Source organism: Tasmannia lanceolata, unplaced genomic scaffold (assembly GCF_043159265.1).
Source record: "Tasmannia lanceolata isolate RefF3 unplaced genomic scaffold, GAP_Taslan_0.1 ptg000037l, whole genome shotgun sequence".
In the NCBI taxonomy this organism is placed as follows: domain Eukaryota; kingdom Viridiplantae; phylum Streptophyta; class Magnoliopsida; order Canellales; family Winteraceae; genus Tasmannia; species Tasmannia lanceolata.
This window is the reverse complement of record NW_027518714.1, coordinates 11,451,811-11,476,957: the sequence shown is the minus strand read 5'-3', so window position 1 is coordinate 11,476,957 and position 25,147 is coordinate 11,451,811. Positions and strand designations below refer to the sequence as shown.

At 42.2% G+C, this 25,147-nt stretch overlaps 1 protein-coding gene across 1 annotated transcript; it reads left to right on the top strand.

Annotated features, from left to right (window-relative positions):
- Window positions 1-9,939: 9,939 nt before the first annotated feature.
- Window positions 9,940-19,792, top strand: LOC143862267 (NADH dehydrogenase [ubiquinone] 1 alpha subcomplex subunit 9, mitochondrial-like). Its single transcript, XM_077373275.1, has 12 exons — window positions 9,940-10,159; window positions 10,545-10,641; window positions 11,022-11,086; window positions 11,366-11,451; window positions 11,640-11,724; window positions 11,814-11,884; window positions 12,167-12,298; window positions 17,261-17,376; window positions 17,513-17,636; window positions 17,714-17,782; window positions 18,943-19,063; window positions 19,179-19,792. The coding sequence occupies exons 1-12, from the start codon at window positions 10,069-10,071 to the stop codon at window positions 19,313-19,315; spliced, it is 1,194 nt and encodes a 397-aa protein (XP_077229390.1). The 5' UTR covers window positions 9,940-10,068; the 3' UTR covers window positions 19,316-19,792.
- The last annotated feature ends 5,355 nt before the right edge of the window (window positions 19,793-25,147 follow it).

The following is a 25,147-nucleotide window of genomic DNA, read 5'->3' as shown; positions in this document are numbered from 1 at the left end:
ACTGACTTATTCTAGAGTATCCTATGTAATGTACCAAGATAGTCTTTCTTTCTAGGGCAATGGATGGATCATTTAAGGTCATTATGCTACAGTCCCAACACAACTTAAAATGATTGAATGAAAACTCAAAAATGACTGAATTATGAATATATACTTCATGTATTCTACTTTCTAGGATAGTGAGTGTTTCCTTCCAAGATATTGTATGTGTTGTTCGAGGGCACTTAGAGAATTAGAGTCTATATCATTAAGTTGTAGTGTGTCCAGAGGTTGAAAGACAATGGGCTTTCATCGAATGACATGATGATGAGAATTTTCATCCTCAATGACCTTTTTCTTTACGCGGATATGTGTTTTAGAATCTAGGACAGTATAGGTCTATTTTAAAGGTACCCTCTCAGTCTCTCTATCGTTTGAGTGAGGGTATGTTTATACAATTCCAAGGTATTGTACAAGTGGCTGTCCGACAACAAAAACCAACAATCGCAAGACATCTAGACGTTTGCCGTCCAGATCTACCTTTTCTTACACCATTTTCTGAAACCTTCCTTTCTACAAAAGACAAAAATAGGAACACCTACAGGGTAATATTTGGATCCTTTTATTGTAGGGTAGTGCATGGTATTCTTCTATGGCAGTGTGTATCACTAAAGGGTACCTTCTTTGTACCATCCGGACGACGACAACCTGCCCGTTGGGGTTCCACGCAAAAGCAAATAGTCCCACATCGGATAAGTGAAATAGATGGGGATGGGCTATAAGGGAATGGGCACCCTCCCTCTAATGGCTAGCTTTTAGGGATGAGTTCTACCCGGTTAAATGCCCTACACTGCCTTCATCAGACAATATTTATTTCCTTTTTTAGTGTAGTAGCAACCATGGTTTTAAATTTCAACCGAAATTCGAAATTTCGGGTTTCGGTGACCGAATCCCGAAATGGCACATACCCGAAACGTGTCATTATTTCATACGGAATTTTGACCGAAATTACCGAAATTTCAGGGATAACCAATAAAATATTCTTTTTATTAGTCCGTCGATTTCGAGCGAAATTTTGAAATTTCGACTGAAAATTCGATTTTAGTGGGGTCCGAAACCGAAATTTAAAACCTTGGTAGCAACCTCTTACCAGGGTTAGTATGTGTGTCGTTTTAGGGTAGTGTACTTATCCTTTAATGGTACCGTATGACTCGCTACTGGAAGACAACGCACTCATATATATATATATATATATATATATATATATATATATATATATTGTCTCTAAGTTTTGATCCAAACCGTCAGATCAAGACGAATTTTATATCAATTTGGGGCTATTCAAGTTAAGACATCCAAGCATGTTGTCATGATGCTATCATCTCATGTCTTTGTGCCTTGATTACCGATCCAACTTTATTTGATAGGAATTTTTTACACTTTTAACTTGAGTATTTTAGTCTTATATTTTTTCATAACTAGTATAATTAAATATTTTATTAAACTTTTATTTCTCTTTTCATTTTCTTTAGTTTCTTGAAACCTTAGGTTGATCATAGAGTGTTTGACGTGATTTGTAGCTGGATTCTTCAAAACTCAACTCTAATCTCGGTTACATCACTATATTTTTACATAAGATAGACTAATATTTGTCAAGGTTTTGTTCTTTGACCTAGAGGTCGGGGTTCAATCCTAGCTTACCTACCAAAAGAAAATAGGCTATATTTACTTCTTAAAACCAGTGAGATATTTTTTATAAAATATTTTCCCCAACTTTAAATTTGGGAGAGAAGTTATAAAATATATGCTCCAACTATTGAGGGAGCATAATTTTTATTTTTTTAAAATAAAATCTTCAACCTTAAATGTAGGAAAGAAATTATAAAATATATTTTTTGAAACCTTCGACGAACCTATAAATTTTTTTTCCCTTTACGTTTCATATTATCCTTCTATTTCTTCAAAGAAGTTTGATCTAGAACATTTGGAGACTCTTCAATTCCAACTTGATTGCCTCTTCTAATTTCTATCTATCAGATAAACCTTCACATAACTCGAAACATAAACAAAAAACATTAACTCATAAATCTAGACAAAAGTCTTTGGTGATGTTAAGGATTTGTCTACGAAAATATTACTTCAATAATTATACAAGGGATTTGCTAGAGTCCATCACAGAAGGCATTTCATGGATGGGCTGTTGCATGTGAGAGCAGCCACACAGGCTCATTCTTCAGCAGATTTTGTCTTCATTCACGAGGTCGCTACTCTCACAGGCTCAGTTAGCAGATTTTGTCTTCATTAACGAGGTGGCTGCTCTCACATGCAACAGCCATCCATAGCAAATCCCATTATACAATGGCCAATGCTTAATATATATTATTCACCAGCATATGAAACATTGGTTATATTGTATCATATGCATAAACAAAAAGTACTCAAAAATCCAAAAATAAAGGTTTTATACAGGAAATTTTGCGGTAGTGGATGTGTTCTTTCAGTTTACTTTGTATATCTTTAATCTAACAAGGGCGGGATCGGCTGCTCTGATGATACCATGATAAAATAAGAAAATTTCTCTTAATCTTGGTGGATTATAATTAGCCCCAAACCAGCGTTTATATAGGACACTCAAAGAAGAGAGTTTATATGATGAAAGGCCTCGTGAACACGTACTCAGCATCTCATCCATGATATTTGATCCAACAGCAGCTTACTTTTTGAGGAGCTGCTGCTGGATCAAATCTCAAGGGTGATACCTATATCGTACCACCTTCACATATTCATTCGGCGTTTCATCATATAGTTTCTCCTCAAAGAAATAATATTAGAAAGATATATGAGGATTGGAAACATCTTAATCTAACTTACCTACCATGATTACTTATACGCCTAATGTAAACAATTACCAAATCTAACACACAATCAAACGGTGAGATCTCTCACTCTCTAATAAGTGCCGCCAAGTTGGTAGTGACCACGTGTAAAAAGGGGTTGGGTATGTGGTATGGTTTTCTTAAAATGAATGGGTTCGGACCAATAAGTTCCATAAAAAACCCAAGAATTTTTTTTTTCACCTTTGAACCAAATGAAACTAAATTCTCAAAGTTGGATAGCCAAAAAATCTGCGGCCGATGCAGTAAGTCATATAGCATCAACATTTTTTTTTGGTTTGTAAGCCGGGATCGAACTTGCGACCTCAAGGTTGATATACAAAAGCCTCAACCATTGAGTTATAAGCCTAACCCTATATAGCATCAACATATTCGACATGGAACTAGGGATTTGTGGACTGTCTCATGATATTCTACAAGATCCACACTGCGGATTGAGCATACTATACAAAAGAGAACTCATGGATTCAACGCCACCTACTCGACGAAAGAACAGAGCTGGGGATGCATCTCAGGTCGATTTTTGGGATTTCATGTTGAACTTTTACCATAAAATGGTGGTGCGAGCGGAAGAAAGAAGAAATCAATCTTCTCTACACAAAACGTGTGGTTTTTTATTCAATAAAAAAAGTCCCCCCACAAAGTAACATAGGGTTCTTTTAATAACCAAAATAAGAGTCCTAATACTACTACTCCTAAAAAATAGAAAACAACTACTTTTGGACTGATAATAAAAGTAAAATTCCTAAAATATTGCCTAAAATCTATTGATGATAATTTTTTTCTAACTAAATAAAGGAAGTAGCAAGATATGTTGCTTCTCTAGAATATTGTTGCCGAATTCAAATGGGGTCAGGTCTGGGTTGATTCTAATCCAATTTTTATAGCATAAGAACCACAACACAACCTGATGGGGTCCGGACTCAGCACTGAGGGAATCCGGACTCAGCACTGAGGGGTCCGAACTCAGCATCCAATTAGCTGCTGGCACGTGGCCCTCACAAGGACCGTTGGAAGGCCAACACCTGTCCCCACTAGGTGTGGCACCTGGACCAATCAGGGACCTCCACCTGCCCTTCTTAGATATGAGACCTGGTCCATACAGAGCCCACCACCTGTCTTGGACAGGTGGCTCAGAATTACCACCTGTCCTAGACAGGTGGCTCAGAATCACTATAAATAGCCTTCACTTGTACTAAGGTGAGGGTCCTGAAAATCTGAGAACCAAAACTCTAAGCTTTTGCTCTGACATTGCTCTGCACTCCTGCTCATACTGACTTGAGTGTCGAAGCGCCCGTCCGGAGTATCACTCCGGGTTGGTCCTCTGACCCTTTTCTTTCTTGTCTGTACCCTTGTGCAGCGCAGGACTCAACCAGCCCCTCAGTCGTGGCTTGTTAGCTCGGACCATCCAGCCCTACCATGACCTGTTACCGATTTTAGGCCTAACAGATTTGGCGCCATCCGTGGGACCACGCAACAAAAAGCTGTTCGAAATCTCACTCAGATAAAAATGGTAGGACAGACCGGCAAGCGAGCACCTCCGACTTCTCGGGCTACTCGGGCTACGGCCCCCCGTGAAGGACGAAGTGAGCGGCTGGCCTCGCAGGTAGAGGTCGGGGCGGCCGTGGAGCGGACTTCGCCCCACTCGGACCGTTCAGACCCTACCCCGACCCCAAGGGAGATGCGGGCCCTTTTTCAAGAAATGACTGATGTAGTTGCGCAGTTCAGGAATGCGGCCCCCGCACTCCAACAACACCCAGTCGAGGTTTCTCGACCCGTTCAGAGGGGAGAAAGCTCCCGCAGAGAACGCGCGTCTCCACCCCGGGACCAAACTCGTCACTCCACAAGAAGAGACCACCGCTCGCGGGACAGGAACGTGCGTCCTGAGCCTCGTCAGCATCACCGGTCACGATCTCCCTCCGTGCAGAAACGTGGCAGCAAGAGAGACCCCATGCACGGAGAGGGATCGCGGCACCGGCGAAGGAGTCCCCTCAGCCAATCCGGATCCGCAAGGAGCCCATCAGCCGTGAGGAGTAGACCTGCCCGTCTGGCCGAGCAGAGGGATGATCCGATGTTACTGAGGATCCAGAAGATCGATAATAGAATCGAAGAGCTGGCTAGAGATCATGGCCCTGCTTCGAGGATCTTCAGTAGCAATCCCCCTTTCACAGACAGGGTACTCGGTGCGGCAGTCCCCATGGGCTTCAAAGATGCCGCAGATCCCGCAGTACGATGGGACCACCGACCCCGTGGATCATCTGCAGACCTTCAGGACCACGATGCTTCTCCACGGGGCGTCGGACGGGTTCCTTTGCAGGGCACTCCCCACCACATTAACTGGAGCCGCGAGAGACTGGTACTCGCGGCTGAAGCCCAAGTCTGTGGACAATTTCGACGACTTCGGGGACGACCTGGCCCGACATTTCATGAGCAGCAGAAGACCTCGAAAGACAACAGCTTCACTGATGGCCCTGAGACAGGAGGACGGTGAGGCCCTAAAAGCGTTCGTTGGCCGGTTCAACAGGGAGGCCCTGCAGGTACCCAACCTGGATCCTTCCGCGGCAACGAATGCTCTTCTGGCTGGAGCCCGGTCCACTGACTTCAGAAGAGCAGTCTCCCGGCGCAATCCGCAGTCCCTGGCAGATCTGATGACCGGGGCGGAAGAGTACATTTCCGTCAAGGAAACTCTCGCTGCCCTGGATTCCGTCAGCAAGAGAAGACCAGAGGAGAAGAACCCCGCCAAGCAACGTAGGGACGATAGACCTCAGAGGAAGGAGAGCAGCCCGTCCCGGAAGGAAAGGAGCTCCCCCCGGCCTTGAAAGGAGAGGAGCCCCCTGACGAGGGAGCGCTACACGCCGCTCACCGCATCCAGGGCTCAAATTTTGGCAGCCATTCGGAAAGAAGACTTCATCCGATGGCCGAAGAAGCAGACACCAGAGGCGGGCACGCAAGATATGTCCAGGTATTGCCGGTTCCATAAGAGTCACGGCCACGACACCAATGCCTGCATTCATCTCAAGGAGGAGATCGAGCAACTGATAAGCAGAGGGTACCTCGGAAGGTACTTAAAAAATAATGACAACAGAAGGGAGCGCCAGGACAACCCGAGGCCCAGAGACAGAAGCCCTCGAGACGCCCAACCTCTGGGCGACCGCATCCAAGCTCCTGCCCCGGCCGTTCTCCCTCCTCAGGTACCTCAACCTCAACCTCAACCTCATGGTGTTATTGGTACCATTTCAGGAGGGCCGACCGCGGGAGGGACCTCTTCATCGGCCCGCAGGACCTATGCCCGGCAGGTCAACGCCGTCCATGCCTGCAGCAAGAAGGCCGAGCTCTTCTTTGATCAGAGCGAAGGTCATATGGTCATCGTCCTCGAGGGCAGGTTTCTTACTAAGGCGGCGAGTGTCCGGCGTTCTCCATTGTAATGAGAACGGCCAGTGCGAGCCCGGCACGGTGTCCTTTACGTAGAAGAACCTGTTCTTCCATGTGTGAATGGAAGAAGGTATCCCAGTGATCATCCTCACTTCAGGCCTCTGGCTAATGTAGATCCAGCCGCCGTCCTTATGCCTCTTCAGGTGCGCACACATCCTGAAGACGGGCACGGTGGGGTTCCTACGGAGCCGGACTTCAAGAAGGTACAAGAAGCCGACCAGCGTTCTCCAAGAGTTTGGGACGACCTGTGTAACTGCCAGCCCGTAATAATTCAGTACGTCCGCAAAAAAGGGGTGGAAGGGGAGCCTAAGCCCGGCCCGTAAGGCCTCTTCATATACGCAGAGGTCTGCACTATCGTTGCTGGCCCGATCCCCTTCAACAGCCGCCCTCAGAATGTACCGGCTAGGAATACAGTATTTGTCCCTGACGGTCTGAAGCCTGCTCGGCCACAGATGATTCGCCTCGTATAGGGCCCCGATGTTATACTGTGGGTTGGCTTCCATCTGTGCCTCCACTATCACCTCGACTGGCATGCGCGACGATCGAGGAACTGCCGCTTCGACGTCCTCTTCATCGTCGCTGGTTTCTACCCGGTCCGGTCCGTCCCCACAGGCCGGGATTGTGTCTAAGTCCACACTCATTTCCTCACCGCTCTCCTCGTCTATTACGATTACTAGCTCTTCGCCCTCAATACCGGCCTCCACTATAGGTGAGGCCGGCACCGCCCTCTCCGACGCCCCGGACCCCGTGGTGGTACTGGTCGAACCGGACTCCTTTGAGCTGGAGTCCGTCTCCGAACTAGTGCTAGACATAAAAAAGGGAAGAAAAGAAAAGCTAAAAGAGATTACCGAACTGAAGTGTTGGACGAGGATCTCCGGGCTCACTGATCCGAAGCGGGCAGAAAACTTGAATAGGCGAACAGAAGAGGAGGAGAGTAAAAGATGAAAAGTAAGAAATGAAGAGTAAACTTCAGTATTTATAGAGAGGCTGGGAAGAGCGGGAAAAATCCCGCCCCTTTCCCGCCAGCCGGAGTGCGCCACGTCGCCTGCCGCATTAAATGCGCCGTTCGCATTAAATGCGCCGTCCGCATTAAATGCGCCGTCCGCATTAAATGCAAGGCACAGGTCCCAAAGCGCTAGGAGACAAAAGACCTGTCCGGCTGTCCGGACAGGATATGGCGCGTTCGCTAGAGAAGATAAAAGACCTGTCCGGCTGTCCGGACAGGATATGGCGCGTTCGCTAGACGACAAAAGCGCTAGAAGACAAAAGACCTGTCCGGCTGTCCGGACAGGATATGGCGCGTTCGCTAGACGACAAAAGCGCTAGAAGACAAAAGACCTGTCCGGCTGTCCGGACAGGATATGGCGCGTTCGCTAGACGACAAAAGCCCTATAAGACAAAAGACCTGTCCGGCTGTCCGGACAGGATATGGCGCGTTCGCTAGACGACAAAAGCGCTAGCAGACAAAAGCGCTAGACGACGAAAAGCGCTACAAGCAAAGACCTGCCCGGCTGGCCGTTCACAGCCTTAGCCGGACAGGACCGCATAACCTCCTGAACCAAGGACGTCCAGGAAGCCTGGCCGCCCAGACCTCTGGTCAAAAATTTAGCCGTACTGGATAGCCGAAAGCCTTCTGCCCGGCCTTGCTTCTTCAGGCCAAACTCCAAGGCCAGGCCAGGGCGCCCGGAGTCTCCTGTCCGGCCACGATTTCTCCTAGCTGAATCTGAGCCCGGCCTAAGCTGCCCGGAGGCCTTAAGGCCGGCCTGACACTGTCTTTACCTTCTCTTTGCTTCTTCTAGCCACTCTCATGGCTTGAAGAACCAGGGGGCAACTGATGGGGTCCGGACTCAGCACTGAGGGAATCCGGACTCAGCACTGAGGGGTCCGAACTCAGCATCCAATTAGCTGCTGGCACGTGGCCCTCACAAGGACCGTTGGAAGGCCAACACCTCTCCCCACTAGGTGTGGCACCTGGACCAATCAGGGACCTCCACCTGCCCTTCTTAGATATGAGACCTGGTCCATACAGAGCCCACCACCTGTCTTGGACAGGTGGCTCAGAATTACCACCTGTCCTAGACAGGTGGCTCAGAATCACTATAAATAGCCTTCACTTGTACTAAGGTGAGGGTCCTGAAAATCTGAGAACCAAAACTCTAAGCTTTTGCTCTGACATTGCTCTGCACTCCTGCTCATACTGACTTGAGTGTCGAAGCGCCCGTCCGGAGTATCACTCCGGGTTGGTCCTCTGACCCTTTTCTTTCTTGTCTGTACCCTTGTGCAGCGCAGGACTCAACCAGCCCCTCAGTCGTGGCTTGTTAGCTCGGACCATCCAGCCCTACCATGACCTGTTACCGATTTTAGGCCTAACACAACCCAACCCAAGTCGCACCCCTAAACACAAAAGAACGGCATGTCATCCCATTTTGATGGGAAAAAAAACTCAAATTCCATCCCTTGTTGAATTTGATCTATCGAGCTGGGCCTGGCTATTTGGCAATCCATTTATTTTTGCCTCAAACTAAACTGTCACGGAAGCAAAGCTGAGAAAGCGAAACCCGGCCTGTATTGAGGGAGACTGACTGGGTGCGGCAACGATTGAGAAAAAGAGAGGCAAGTGATTCAACTGAACAGTGCCCGATAGTGACTGTATTTTCATAGGAAATGATTTTAGCACTCCACTCTTTTGGATATGCAACGAAAGCTTAATGGCTTTTAGGGAAATGTAAATAACCCTTTATTTTTGGGTAAGCAGTAAATAACCTTTTGACAGCCTTTAAATACTAAAAGACAAAGAACCTTTCGCTACATATCAAAAGAGTAGTGCCAAAATCATTTCTCTATTTTCACCCCTTTTGTTTGTCTATTTCCTGAAAGGCCGATGATATTTCCGCCCTCACTCTAGGATAATGCACCCCTCATTTAACGTGATTTGACGTCAAAAAGCGTTATAGTTAGGGCTCCAACAGGGTCGGGTTTTTCAAAACCCTAGCCCAACCTTGGAACCCATTATCTCGGCCCTGACCCAGGGTTAGGGCAAAAAAACCTCAACCCATTGCCCGCCCTACAGGGCTTAGTGCTGGCCTTGGCCCGCCCTGATTGGCCCTGATTGGGCAGGGCCGGCCCTAATTGACCCTAGTGCAAATACCTGTTAAGAGTGCCAAAAATAAAGCAACCACTTATCATATAAAACAAAAATGATCAATAAACAAAGAAAAGGGAATAAAATAAGACAATATGAATTCAACAACATGACGGGCAACAGAGACAATTAATAATAATAATCTAAAGAAACATCAATCCAAGATAAGAGAAAACATTAGCAAAAGAAACATGTACAGATGATTCAATTCTATAATAGAAAACTTAGGGTCGGGCCGGGTCAGGGTACCCGAGGCATTAACCTAGAACCCGACCCGACCTGAGTCAGGGTCTAAAAAAATGAACCCTGACCCGCCCTCAAGGTTGGAACATCCAGCCCTGATCCTGTTTGGGCTCAGGGCGGGTCAGGGCGGCCCACAATTCACGTTACAGGGGACGCATTATCCTCAATTGGGGGCGAAAAAATCATCTCCCTGGAAGGGCGAAAATAAATCTGATGAAGGTGGGTGGAAATATCATTTCCTGGGCAGAAAAACTACTAATCTTCTACCTCCATCTCTTCACGAGTTAGAAAATAGAAACCCTCATTGCCATTTCCGAGGGGTTTCTCTCTTTCTCGTTTTCCATTGTCATTTCTCAAAATTTTCCAATATCAGATAGAATGATTAAGGCATACCGAAAATGCTTATCAAATCAGTCGTTAAAACCCTACTCATCTACATCTCCTCTCTATTCCATTTATTCTCTCTCTGGTAATTCCACTCCATAATCTTCTCTCTCTTCTTCTAGGGTTTTTTTTTTTTTTTTTTTTTAAATTTTAAATTCTTTCATTTTCTCTGATTATTCCTTCTCAATAACTCGATTCTCTGATCTGATTTCATTATTTTCTCTTTAGTTCAGTTTTTTCTCTTTTGCTTCAGTTATTTTCCTTGATTTTATTTCTAGGGTTTGTAGACTTTGGTACTCGTGTTTTTAGGGTTTTATTATTGGATGATCAGTTCTCCATTTTGTAATTTTATTGAGTGTGTATTCTCGTTTGCAAATTCCTGATTAATCACAGTTTTGTCTTTGCAATTACCGCATTTTCTAGGATTTCTATTCGTAATTTGAATTGTTGTGATTTGGATTTGATTACAGATTATGGAATTGATCATCCTCGTCATGGATCGACCCTTGCCACTAAGGGCGTGGGGCATCTTGTGCGCAAAGGTACCGGCGGAAGATCTTCTGTTAGGTAATGCGTTCAACTGCATTTTCATTATATTTTCTACTTTTAAGTTGATTGAAAAGAACTTTAACCGCGTGAAATTGTTTTATAGCTAATATTAAAATGCAGATGGTTTTTATTGTAACTTTTGTTTAGATTGTATAAGGATGTAATTGAAGGTTCATAAAATAGTTTCTTTTTTATAGCTAATATAAAAAGTAAATGGTTTTGATTGGAGCTTATGTTTAGATTGTATAATGATGTAATTGAAGGTTCATAAAAGAGTTTCTTGATGGAAAAGAGATAATGAGAATCGGGTTTCAGTTTATAGGTCCATGTAGTGACGCAGAATATTCTACTCATCTCTCTATTTATAATCTAATCTGGAGTTTGTGTCATTTCGGCAGTGGAATCGTTGCGACTGTGTTTGGAGCTACAGGGTTTCTTGGTCGCTATGTTGTGCAACAGCTGGGTAAGCCGAATAGAAATCTATTGCCATTCCCTCTCTTTTTAATACTGGATTCATATGCTGTGCTCTTCGTCTTGTTTTGTCTCTTTTCTTTTTGTATTCTTGCTGGAAAGTTTAATAACTTTTGAGTTGGGTGTGCTGGCATTGTTAACCTGATAACTCCGAATGCTTCTATTTCTCGATAATATTGTGATACAATGAATCTCAATCTCATTAAAAAAAAATTCCGTAGACTATCATCATAATGCTACATGGTACTGATATTCTTTTTTCACATATCAGCTAAAATGGGATCTCAAGTGCTGGTTCCTTTTCGAGGTTCCGAGGATTCTCCTCGCCATCTCAAATTGATGGGTGATTTGGGCCAGGTATATGATAGGCCATTCATTCTCATTAATTCCAATATTGCATTTGGAAGAGTCTTTTCCAGCTTGGAATTGCTGGTTGTATAAATGGATGTACATGGGACACGGGTTGTACTCTTTTTTCTTCTTCTTTTAATTCATGTTATTTCCTTTAGGTTATCTTTTGATGTTGTGATATCTAATGCATTCAGATAGTACCGATGAAATACAACCCAAGAGATGAAAATTCAATTAAGGCGGTGATGGCAAAGGCAAATGTTGTTCTTAATCTTATTGGTTTGTATTCTTATGTAGGATTTGCTCTTTTTGAGCTTTTTTTTGGGGGATATATCATGCTGATAAACATAAACAATTTGTGCTGGCAGGACGGGAGTATGAGACAAGAAACTATAGTTTTGAGGAAGTGAACCATGCTATGGCAGAACAGCTTGCAATGGTTGGTAAAATCTCAGGTCTCACTTTTATATTCGCATTCATGCCTTTTTATCTATTGAATAATATAAGTGTCAATTTTCATGTATAGAGGTTTCTAAGGCATCCTTTAGCAATTCATGATGTTTATTGATTTATTTATTTTTGAACTGGATGATCTTTGTAGCTTTGACTGTGGAATAGCATATCCATTTATCATCTTCCATAATGGGCATGATCCAATCTGCTGTTTGGTTGCATTTTTTCAATTTAATATATAACTGGACTTTCTTGCTTACACATGCAGATCGCCAAAGAACATGGCGGCATCATGAGATTTATACAAGTTTCTTGCTTAGGTGCATCTTCATCATCTCCATCAAGAATGCTAAGAGCTAAAGCATCTGCAGAGGAAGCTATTTTGAGAGAATTACCTGAGGTCATACTTTTCTTCTATTTGTTTCTCCTTGTAATCAAATACCACAGTTTTAAATTATAAAATAACTGTAGAGAAGATATAATTGCGCAGATACATTTTTGCCTCATGGTAAATTATTCCATCTTCCATGATAAAGCAGTTCGTATTTCTTACAGGGAAGATAGTGGAAAGGATGAAAGTCATGGTGACTCATTGGGCATTGGCTACTAAGGGATTTATGGGAGTGGCTTAGCAAGATTTCTACTGAAACAAAACGAAGTCATATAAGATAATATTTGAAGGGAGTGGGTTTTGTCTAGGTTGGGGTGTTGGACGAATTTATTATTCCGAAATATGAGAAAAAAAAATAGGTAGGAAGAACTTAGGCTAAGAAGGCTCCAGTTAAAATTTTAATGGAAGCTGTTTGTGCAATCCATCCTAGTCGGCTCAGGGGTGTGATTAGGCACCATGCGGGTGAGCGAAGTGGGTGGGTCTTTTGGGCATTAGAGATTTAATTGTGGTGGAGGCCGGAGGTCTCTTAGAAGTTCTATCTCTTTTGATAATCTAAGTGGTGGAAGCGACCTCCAGTAACGTCAATTCTTGGGCGTCGAATATGTGTATGGTTCCTTAGGTTCGGCATTATGGAGGAGATTTAAGATTTATCTTTGAGGATGAAGAATCTTTTATCATGTTCTCCAAGAGGCAAATGGATTGACAAATTCAGTACCTAGGCTAGGTGTTTCTCGTTCTGATTATATAGTGGGAAATCTAAGTGCTTCTATCCTTAGAGGTTGGGCATTCTTGAGGAGATTCAGGATTTATCTGAGGAAGAGATATCCTTTGTTCATTTTCTCCAAGAGGCAAATGTTTTAACAAATTTAGTACCTAGACAACGTGTTTCTCGTTCCGATGATATAGTGGGAAATCTAAACGCTTCTATCCTTAGAGGTTGGGCATTCTTGAGGAGATCCAGGATTTATCTTTGGGTAATTGTTCATTTTCTCGAAGAGGCAAATGGTTTAGCAGATTTAGTACCGGTTAGATGAAGCGATGTAATTTACATACTAGATTAGGGGTATTCTTGACATTTCCCATGTAACCTTAGTAACACACACACACACACACACACACACACACACACACACACACACACACACACACACACACACACATATATATATATATATATATATATATATATATATATATATATATGAGAATAGAGTTACTAAGGTGTCACCTCATATAGCTTATATGAGGTGGCGCTCACAAAACATAAGGGGCCCACATTTTTGGGGCGATCCAAACCACTCATTTGAAAGGCCCTTATATGGATATGGTGCCTACAAAAAATCAGGTCCATAGGATCATCCTAACCCTTCCATTTATGGAGGTTAAAAATGGGCAGATTTATGGAGGTTTATACCCATCCATTTCAACCTCCACAAATGGAAGGGTTAGGATGATCCTATGAAGTTGATTTTTTGAACACACCCTATCTATGTGAGGGCGTATCAAATGAATGCTTTGGATCATCCAAACAAAGTGGGCCCCTTATGTTTTTAAGCGCCACCTCATATAAGCTATATGAGGTGACACCTTAGGAACTCTATTCTCTCTCTCTCTCTCTCTCTCTCTCTCTATATATATATATATATATATATATATATATATATATAATGTTTTTGAGAGAGAGAGAGAGAGCCATTTAACTCTCTCCTCTTTCCTTTCCATCTCTCATTCTCTTCTCTCTTCTCGCATGGGGATTTGAATATCACTAACATGGTATCAAAGCTTTAGGTTCTGATTTTCTCTTCTTTTTTTCCGAATCATCTCCACCTTGCCGCCCCTACCCTAATTGTGCCCCTCTCCACCCTTGGCCGCCATTGGCACCCCTCCTCAAAACCCTAGGCTGCCCCTCTCCACCCTTGGCTGTCCCCTCCCACAACCCCGAAACCTGAAAAGAACCAAAAAAAATAAAACTCCAAATCCCATTGCCGCACCCCCACGCCACCCCCTCCAAACCCTAGACATACCCCACCCCTTCCATACTAGCCAGCACAGCCCACCCCTCCTTCCCACCTTAGCCATACACCCCCCCCCCCCGCGCCCCTTCATACCCTGGCCGTACACCACACCCATCCACAACCCTAACCGCCCCCTCATACCTCCACATAACCACTTTGCATTACCTATTTAGGGTTTTTCGGCATCCGGTTCTTTTTGGGTCCTGATTTCGGCTTCTTTCGATTGACTCCTCCAATGATTTGAAAACTTCCATATACCTCCCATCGTTGTCACTTGTTGGTTGCTTGTGTTCTGAGGTTTCATCAGTTTCAGAGCCGTCTTGTGTTGAGCTGATTGTTTATCGTCCTGTTGATTTCTTTTCTTCTTCGTCGTTGTTGGTGGATCTCCTTTGTGGTTTGTGTTTTTCATGGCTACTTCGTATGGATCTAGTTCGATGGAGCTTCCTATGGTTCAGATGACGTCCATCAAATTGGACGGGACTAATTATCCGTCGTGGCATAGGGCAGTTGAGACATTCTAGTTGGCTCAGGGCAAGGTTGAGTATCTTGAAAAGTACGCTCATCCTATTGACAATAAATCCTATAGCAAGTGGCACTAAGAGGACGCGCTTATTCAGACACTCTTGTGAAATAGCATTGAGCCGAAAGTTGCTGGCCCGATGATCTATCTTCACTCTAAAGATATTTGAGAACTCGCCGAAACTCTTTATTCCAGAGTGAACAACCTCATGTGGATTTGTAATGTTTACTCAGAACTTCACCATTTGATGCGTGGTGATAAGTCTGTTTTCGAATATTACTCTCAGTTTGTTACATTATGTGAGCAGCTTGATATGTACCTGCCCTTCACCACGGTTGCTACGGCAAGGAAGTAGGATTCTTCCCTGGGAGTGGGGAACCTCGATCCCCAGGTTCTCGAATCCGAAACGGGAATCTTCTCGAATCCCAAAAAACTAGGAATCCCGGTTCGGATTCGCCGGTAACCCGATTCTCACTTTTGGGAATCGCGGTTTATGATTCCCCGGAAACTCGATTCCTACTTTTGGGAATCGCGGTTTAATGTTATGGGAAACGTGATTTCCCGGCAATTCCCTGGAGATTCCCCGGCGATGCCGAACTCCCCATCGATTCCCCGACAATTCACCGGCGACTCTCTGGTGACTCTCCGGCGACTTCATGATTCCCGCTTCCGACCATCCCGGGAGCCTTCGATTCCCGCTTTTGATTTCCGTTTCGATTCCCGCTCTGGCAACCTTGTGCTACGGTATTAGCCAAGCGCCGGGAAGATTTGAGGGTGGTGGAGTTCCTGGACTCTTTAGGGCCAGAGTTCCTCCCTAATTGTCAGCAAATTGTGGGACTTGGCTCTCTTCCCTCACTTGATGAGGTTTTCTCTAGGGTCCAACACTCTATGCAGGTTGAGGGACCGCATGATGTCACTCTTGAGCGTTCGGCTCTCGCTGCTCAGTCTGGGGTTGATCTGGGGTTGATAGTAGTACTCGTGGTGGACGTTTTGGACGTGGTCACATTTGTAGAGGTGGCCGTGATTCAGGGGAGAGGTCGTGGTTCTGGAGGCGTGGATCCCGCTTTTGCACTCACTGTGGTCTGAAGGGTCACTATGTTGATTTTTGTTATAATTTGCATCCAGAGTTGCGGCCCTGTCGTTATGCCAATCATGTCTATTCCTGCAGCTAAGAGTTCCACTCCTTTTTTAGCGCAGACCGAGCCTACAGAATCTATGGTTGTTTCGCGATCCGAATATGAGGTCTTCTTGCGTTCCCAAGACAAAGGCAAGCAGCCCACTGGCACTCTCACCCAGCAAGGTAGCACCCCGTCTTGTTTCCTGTCTAGTTCTGGTTCTTGGCTCATTGACTTTGGAGCCTCCAACCTGACCTGCTCAATTGTTTAGAAGTGATTGATTCCAGACCGGCTCAATTGACTGTAACTATCTGTCAGAATAGTTAAATATCTTCAATTTGGATTGAGTCTAAACTCTAAACTCAAATCGCTGTCTAAGACCAGTCCATTCCTTAGGTCCAGTTCTGCAAGATACATAAAACTTCATGCAATTTCTTCAAGTTCCTATTGTTTTCTTGATCTTGTTATCCTTTCCCATAGCCTTTCCTACATCACCCAAAGGTAAACCCAAATTCATAATAGGGAACTAAATCTTACACCTGAGGATTCCAGAAAATTCCTCAATGACACCAGCTTCGACTGCCACTCAACTATTTGGCTAATCTTTAGACGTGAGTCAAATTCAAACCACTGTATGACCCTTTCAAAGTTAATGGCTTATTGAGGAGAATGATGCAAAATTTAATGTGTCATTGGAGAAACTAGAAATGTAAATAGAAGGCATGATATTGCTAACCATGAATTAATATTATTGTTGCAGTTAAAAACCCACATAGTACTCAACACTTTGATATGATTTTGTAAACCATGACTTTTATGATCTGATGAATTTTCATCTCAACTTCAACGTTCAAAAACAGAAAAGAAAAAGATCATGCCAACTTCATGGTTCTCAGAGCTGCAGTGCTCTTTTCCAATCTTCGCACTATTCAATCCACTGCAAATGATTATAAACATGATAATTATGTTCTATCTGTCCCTCTGATGCTCACTCAAGAGGATCTGGAAGATCAGAGGATGCAAAATTCACCATAAAAAAACCATTGGCCTTTAATTTTACAATTTATTATTTTGATTTTTTCAGGATAGAACTAGCGAGGATCCTTCAGCAGTTTTCTTTTTAACTACTACATTTTGTAGCAAAAGATAATTAGAAGTTTTGGGTCGATAATCTAATTCTGCCAAATTGGCGATAAATCTGTTTGAATTGCTGTGGAACTTAAGTGCATTTATCTTTCCTTGAATCTAAAGATCCTTCAGATGAAGACAGTATATCTCTCTTTTATCTCCCCTTATTTCTGATATTAATCGCCATTCACAGGCAACAATTATGAAGCCTGCTGTTATGATTGGTACAGAAGATCGGATCTTAAATACATGGGCACATGTTGCGAAAAAATGGAGCTTTCTTCCACTTATTGGGGATGGATCAACAAAGTATGTCTTGAATTTTTTTCAGAGGGTCTGTTGAGCTTAATTCCTTATGGAAAGATAGTTTTAACTAATTACTGGGTTTGCTGATCCATAGCTCCAGTAGAAACATGATGGAATATTTAAGAACACTTACTTGCAGGATCCAACCAGTATATGTTGTTGATGTTGCTGCTGCAATTATGGCGGCCTTGAGGGATGATGGATCCAGCATGGGGAAGGTTTACGAACTTGGTGGACCAGAGATTTTTACCGTCCATGAACTGGTAATTTTCTCTCAGATAGTTTTTATTTGTTGCAGTTATTTGGCAGTGCTCTCTTACTGATCACTAGGATGCTACAGGCAGAGCTGATGTATGACACTATCCGTGAATGGCCCCGATATGTAAAGGTTCCTTTCCCCATTGCGAAGGTAAGTATATATCCACTATTCTTTAATTAGTTCTTATTTTTATATTGGGTATTTAAAAAGTTCTGCAAATATGGTTGCATTATTGTGAGCATGCTTTCCTGAAATATTTTAGTTATTAAGTTTTTGTTAATGTTATTGGTCGGAACAGTAAATATATTGTTAATGCCTCAAAGAGGTTTTTAGATATGTTCATACTGATTTTGTAGTTCCACTGCAATACTTCATAATTGAGAATTCAGCTATTATCTTCATAGTTACCAAAAGCTCCTAGTTGGATGGGTAGCTCACTTCCACAGAAGCTCAGTTCGGAAGCTAAGTTCTTCTTGCTTCCCAAATTTAGGGGAAGCGGGCTTCCCATATGGTTCCCAAATAAAACTCATCTTAAGTTTCCAATAAAACATGAATCTGTTTTCAAAAAATCAACATTAAATCTACATGAATAGAACACATGAAATTATAGATCTCTAAAACTTGTAATTCTTTTTTTTTTTTGAAATGGCTCTAAAACTTGTAATTCTAATCAGCTATAAAGTCCTCTTTACTAGTAACTCATACCTAAATGCTTTCTAATCCACTAGAACTGTACTCTTTCTATACGCTTTTGTTCGTTTCCAACAAGGCTTATTAGTTATTACATTCTTCATGCCGACTTTCAATGACCCTTCCTATGTATTTCTTCTTAACTTTCTTTAGAACTTTTCACCTGCCGCTTCATCTTTTTTTAGACCCCTCACTTCCTGCTTTCGCTTCCAGTATTTTCTTTTCTTTTTTATTAGACCCTTTGCTTCCCGCATTGCTTCTTTCACTCGCTTCCCGCTTTGGCAACTATAATTATAATGTCTACAATTACAATTTTCTATTCTGTACAAACCTGTGCATGTGAATCTTTTTTCCTTTGGGGGGTTATTACATTAGTCAGGTGTGTATCAGCAGACCCATCTGTATCATCAAAGTTTTATGCATGGAGCTAGTTTTCTATAGCTGTATCTTGCCTTAACCGTTAGGGAAATCATGCTTTTTAAATTATCAGGTTTGGGAATTTGAATTTAGAAGTAATAAAGTTTTGTTCATGTCTTTTCATTTTAATATATTAACATCTGCACCTTCAACTCTTATCTTTAGCCCCATCTCTCTACTGACAGACGTGAATGATTCTGCAGGCTATTGCATCACCTCGAGAGTTCTTTTTAAGAAAAGTTCCCTTTCCCCTTCCAACTCCTGATATATTCAATTTGGATCAGATCAACTCTCTCACTGTAGACACATTAGTGTCAGATAATGGTTTGTTCTGGCATATATCATGCATAAAATTCAACATTTCTCTTATTTTAATTTTGTCACTAGCATTACGAGTTATATTTATGTTACACATGTCCTTGTTTTCCTGTGATGACAGCTCTAACATTTGATAATCTTGGGATAGTACCTCATAAATTAAAGGGTTATCCCATTGAGTATTTGATATCGTACCGAAAGGGTGGGCCTTCGTTTGGCTCTACAATCAGCGAAAAAGTAACCGGTACCGAGTTCTAGTTTGCAGTTTGCTGATATCTATTTATCTCATGTGTGGGGGGCTTCAGTTGTTCCTCAATGGCTACTTAAACGGGAGACTGATTCAAACAGGTATGAGATATTCTTATGATACCATTTGTTCACCATTTTTATTTTTATTTTTGTAATAATCAAAAGTGCATGTCAAATGTTGCATATATGTTGATGTTGTATTAGAGTACCCTTCGGCAGAAGGGAGACTCCTTGCTCTTAGGCGTCTTCCATTTGATCTTTTTATTAGGCTTTTGGAGTGGATCCCTCACTCATGTTCGGATTAGCTATCAATGAATATGATATCGATGTGGTGCCATAATCAGTGAAAACAACTTTGTTTATTTTTTAATAATTTCTTACTGGGCTGAAAGGACTTCCGTCTGCATGTTTGGGGGTTTCGACAGTGCTTTCCAAGAGAACTTTGGTGTTTTTCTTTTGGGTTTATATGTTCATGATTTACTACTTTATTTTTTTGTGACCAGGTGAATTATTTAGATTTCGATTCTTATGGAACATGAATAATTGTGATTCCAACTTTGGTGTTTTACTAGTTAGCCACGAGATGAACATTCAAGAGATTTTGTCTTATTCACTTAATTCCCCTGAGGTGGCTGTTCTCTCCCGCAAAAGTGAGCTGCAAAATGGCTTTTTGCAAAATTGCCTAGACAATCCCTTCCAACTGTACTTGGACTGGGATTGTTTTCTAGCCCTCCAGTCCCAAACATAGTAATCTTCTTTGGAAACCTTACAATATGAAACGACAGATTTTTCTTTTTTATTGAATGGTGCAATATGATGATTTTCTGGCGTTTCAGTAGGGAAGACGAAGTATGACATAGGGTCGATGGATGGATTTTGACCAGTAGAACCCAAAAAAAACAAAAAAACAAAGGAATAGAAGACTGGGTTTTTGCACAAAGCAGAACAACTGCGAAAGCAACAACTAGAACTCTGTTTATTTGCACCGAGAAGTTTTCATGAGATCTATATTTTGTTGCAAATCAATAATCCTCATATAGTATAGTCTTTCAAATAGTATGTTGGATCCATATTTTGTTGCAAATCAAGAATCTGCTTTTAAGGGCACATTTTGCTGCCCTGATTTTTGTTTCCTGGAATACTAGCTTATCCGAAGGTGAGGGAGGGTGGAAAAAGGATAGATATGAGAGGGACTGAGCGACGAGAGGGTAAGGGGCTGTTTGGATACGCGGATTTTAGAATCTAGGTTTTTAGTTTGAAAACAGTGTAAAAGAGGGTTCATGATCAAGCTGTTGTATGCTGTCATGTCAGGGTTTCTTCGATTTTAAGTGAGAAATTCAGGTTTAAAAAATCTCTCCTACATCCTTAGATTTCTAAAACCTGGAAATATGGGAAGATCTGCTACTCTCTTGCTGACGGAAAGAAGAGCGAGAAGTCAAATGACGAATCAAAAAACGACAGTTGGTCCGCTTCTTCTCTCGTCTCTTAGCTACAATTTTGAGGAAATCCCGGATTCTAAAATCTGCATATCCAAACAGCCCCTAAGAAAAGCTTGAAAAACCAGGAAACTAAGGGCACATTCGGTTGCCATGATTTTTATTTTTTATTTTTTCATGATAAATCAGTGTCCAAGTGGTGAGAGAGGGGTAGGAGGGGTGAAGTAGCTAAAAGTCAGGAAACATAAATCTTCTTGATTTTTAGCCACTTCTGTCAAATCTCTCTCATTCTGCCCTGTCCTTCTCTCATCACTTTGGAGACACCGATTTATCATGAAAAAATTTCCAAGATTCAAGTAAAGGTCATTTTCTATTGAAATAAATTACCACCGGCTGCCAGAAATGGCCTGAGAAAAGCTTGAAAAACCGGGAAACAAAATACTGCACTCAAAATATGATCGACGTTTTTTCTTGTTTTTTTAGCCACTCCCCACCTTCAACTCAATCGTGCCTTCTCAAGTCTCTTTTACCCACCTTACCCCCTCTCTCACAACTAGGGGCTTAAAAAAAGAAATTTCCTGGTTGCCAGACATGTTTTTGTCAACTGTCGAACTAATTTTACCCATAGTTTTACTCTGTAAACGTGATGGCGACGCAATGCTGACTCGTTCTCCTTTGTTCACCAAAAAGGGTGTGACCGGGTCAGTTTAACTTTCAAATATCCGCAGCGGAATTCACTTTATAGGTCCAAACTTTTTCCCTCATTTCTCCCCTCAATCTTCTGCCGTTTTTCATTTTGCCAGCCTAGAGATTTAGTACCTAACTGGGTTTAGGATCATCTGATCATGGTTGTCTGGAGGCAATTGGACTCTTGGTGGGCAATGAAAACATTTCCAGTTTGTTTTCAAAGATTTTCCCCTCCAATTAATTCCAACTTTCTAACTATGGTCCCGGAAAGTTTTTCATTGTGCGTCAAATGAGTGTATGATAAAGTTTTCTATAGTACAAAAACAAGGTGTTTCATTTCAAATTTGGTGACCGAAAGCTCTTTGGGTAGCCTTCAGCCACCATATTCACCATCATGTGCATTGCTAGAAAGCAGCTTCTTTAAAACATTGTTGTCATCCTTTTTCGAAACTGACATGGACCACCGATTAGCTTTAACAGCCCTTGTGTTATAGTGACAGGGTTAATCTGGAGCTCATCAGATCAATGACTTGGATAATCATGGACCACCACATGTACTGTGGAGAGCAACTCAACACCCAATCTCTTCTTAACTGCGAATCACAATAGATTTATAAAGACTTCGGCAGTGTTTTGCAACTATGAAGTTTTTCCCATGACCTAAAAGGGCCAGTTTGGATGCCGAGAAGATTTTGATTTGGATTTCTCACATTTGCAGCCCTTTTTTGCATTGTAATTTGGATCGGATCAAATTCTTGGATTTCCAATTCAGCAACTGACAGTTAAAAAAAATCAGATTTCTAAGTTTGCTGTGGATATAAGAAATTGGAAATCCACAGATGTGGAAGTTTCTTTCACCCTCTTTGCTCCTCAACCTCTCCCCTCCGCTAGGAAGAATCCCATTTCCCCTCTGTCTCCCTCTACATGAGCTGCCAGGTCTATTCATTTTTTATTCAAAACTCAATTCCAAATCTAAATACAAAATGTGAGGTATCCAAACGGGCCCTAATAGTTTTACCAAGAGGTGCAAATGGGGAGAGGAGGGAGGGTGAGAGGAAGAGGCTTGAGAGGGCATGCGTGAGAAGAGCGTGAGAAGTGACTAAAAATAACGAAAAATAATACATTTTGAGTATATTATTTTTCCTTATTTTTAGTCACTTCCCAGTTCTCACCCTCTGCTCACTCCCTCGCCCTCTCCCCATAAAGTATTGGGAATAAGTGACGATGAGAATCACATGAAAAGCTTGACCTAACCCCCTACTCACATGATATTAGCATTCTCCAAACTTCTAATCCTTTGTTTGATAGGGCCCACTTGGTGCAAAAAATATTGCCACATCAAATATTTTATCATGGGTTGAAATTCATCCACTAAAATGACGTGGAAAGCTCACTTAATGTGGGCCCCACTCCTTTGCAGAAACGGGGAAAAAGTCTTGCTATAATTCCGGTAACTCGCGCGGGAGTCACACTACCTTTTTTTAAAATAGCACTTTTTTCTTTTCTACACAACGTCAAACGCGTCTCCGTATCTAGGGGAAACCCTAACCCCACTTGACTCCGTCAGTTATGGCGGTGGACTCCAAAGCCCCACCTCATAGATCCAACGCTCACTGACGCACCGAATCGAAATAACTGACAATCTCCAACCGTCAATTATTATACGGAGTTGACGTTGACGGAACGTCGTTAGTATCGCCAAATGCATGGAGTAGAAGACGCGGTTGTGGGAAGATTCTGGCATCTGAAAGTTGCACGATCTTTATTCTCATCTGGGACCCACTTTGCATGTAGAGAGATCTCGGTCGTCGAATCTTAGTGACATGCACGATGGCCTGCTCACGAGGTTTAAAGACCCTACACTTTCTGACGTTGCAGATCAGTTGAGTACTTCCTTGGATTTTTTTTGCTTTTTTCTCAATTATACCCCTGCTTCTTTTAGTAAACAACGAAAATAGTACCCTTTGCAAAAATAACGTGTTAACGACTAAACGGAAATGTTATCAGCACTACTGTATTTTGATGAGGGCACTCCTCATTTTATTAAAAGTACGGTATGGCCCGTACCATAGGATGATCCAAACCGTCCATTAGATGGGCCACCACCTAAATAGGTTGTGACCCAAAAATTATATCCATAGGTTGATCTTAACCCTCCAAAATACACTAGTGTTGATAACATTTCCCTATAGGAAATTGGCATCATATTTTCGATTCTCGTGAAGAGATTCATATGTTTGTCTAGTTTCTCTACAACATAGGCAACATAGGCATGATGAATTGGACCTACTATGCAAAATTTGGGCGCTAAGCCATGATTCACAGACCATTATCATAGAATAATTCAAATATAAACCATCTAATAAGTAGATTATGTTGTCCGTTAGCTTTACCCGGGATAGCAATCCCAGTGCATGAGCTTAGATGGTTTTCATATGACGGGGCCGATTATTTATGAAGGAGGAGGAACTAAGGATGGCAAAGAGAGCATATTGTGATCTCAGCCACTGACTGAGATTTCAATATTTTGGATCTTGTGAAGGGGGGTGTTCCTTTCCTCATGGCCTCTGATAAGCCGTCCTTGTACGACGACTCATTTTTCTTGTGGCGTCCGCTAATCCAATAACGCGATCCGGGGATCTACCTCCATGTTATTTTGTTTAATGATTTGAATAATACTAGATGTGCCGCTGTTTTGTATTTTGATAATCGATTTCCAACACTGATTCTCGGTAAAATGAGGGATTTGGTTTGTTGAGTAGAATTGGTTTTATACTCAAATTGATTCTAAATTCTAGTAGTATGTCTAGAGTTTGGTTCACAGCTATAGAATCGATTCTACAGCTGTGACCCAAACATCCAATTCAGCCAAGAATCAGATTTGGACTCAAAAACAATTCTCAAAATCCAAAGCAAAAGCAAACAGGGTCTTAGATTTCCTGCTCTCATGCTATGTGATATGAAGGCCAACCATCTTCACTTACACGTTATTATCATGTAAGACAGTTATAGTACCTAACTAAAAACGACATGGAAAGCCGGTATCATGTCTTTTTATATCATGATCAAGAAACATCTTCATTCAGAAAAATTGGACAAAATTTCTCTTCTAGACTAATGAATGTGACCCATGGATCCAAACTCTCTAACCTCTACTAGTCCAATCAACTGGCACTGAGCATCTAATCTTAATCGTCAGATCAATATCTAAACTATTCGATGGTTATGATCTCTCCATAGGTTGAATTTTCAAGCGCTTTGGGACTTCATATTATTCCGGCATTATTAGGGGTGGCAATGGTTCGGTTTCGGTTCTGTTCGACCCCCAAACCGAACCTAACCGAAATTTGAATCGGTCTGGTAAAACCAAACCACCAAACCGAAACCGAATTTTCGGTTTGGTTTCGGCTCGGTTCAGGTTCAGTTTGGCCAATTTTGCCACCCCTATGCATAGTGTCGCCTCACATTATTTTAAATTCAGAAATCCCAACAAGCTGTCTCTCTGTCAACAGCTAGTTAATAAAGTTAAAAATAAAGAAAGACTCTGATATTGACACTGTGCCATGTTTTAATAATTGCACAAACTCAGCTTGTCTTTTCTATTTTAATCGGCCAACCAGAGATTTTTGGGAATTGTTGTAATAACCTTTGACAGCTGTTTTAATAATAAGATAGAAGACGAGTTAGTGTAATAATAAAAAAAATTGGGGTGTAAATA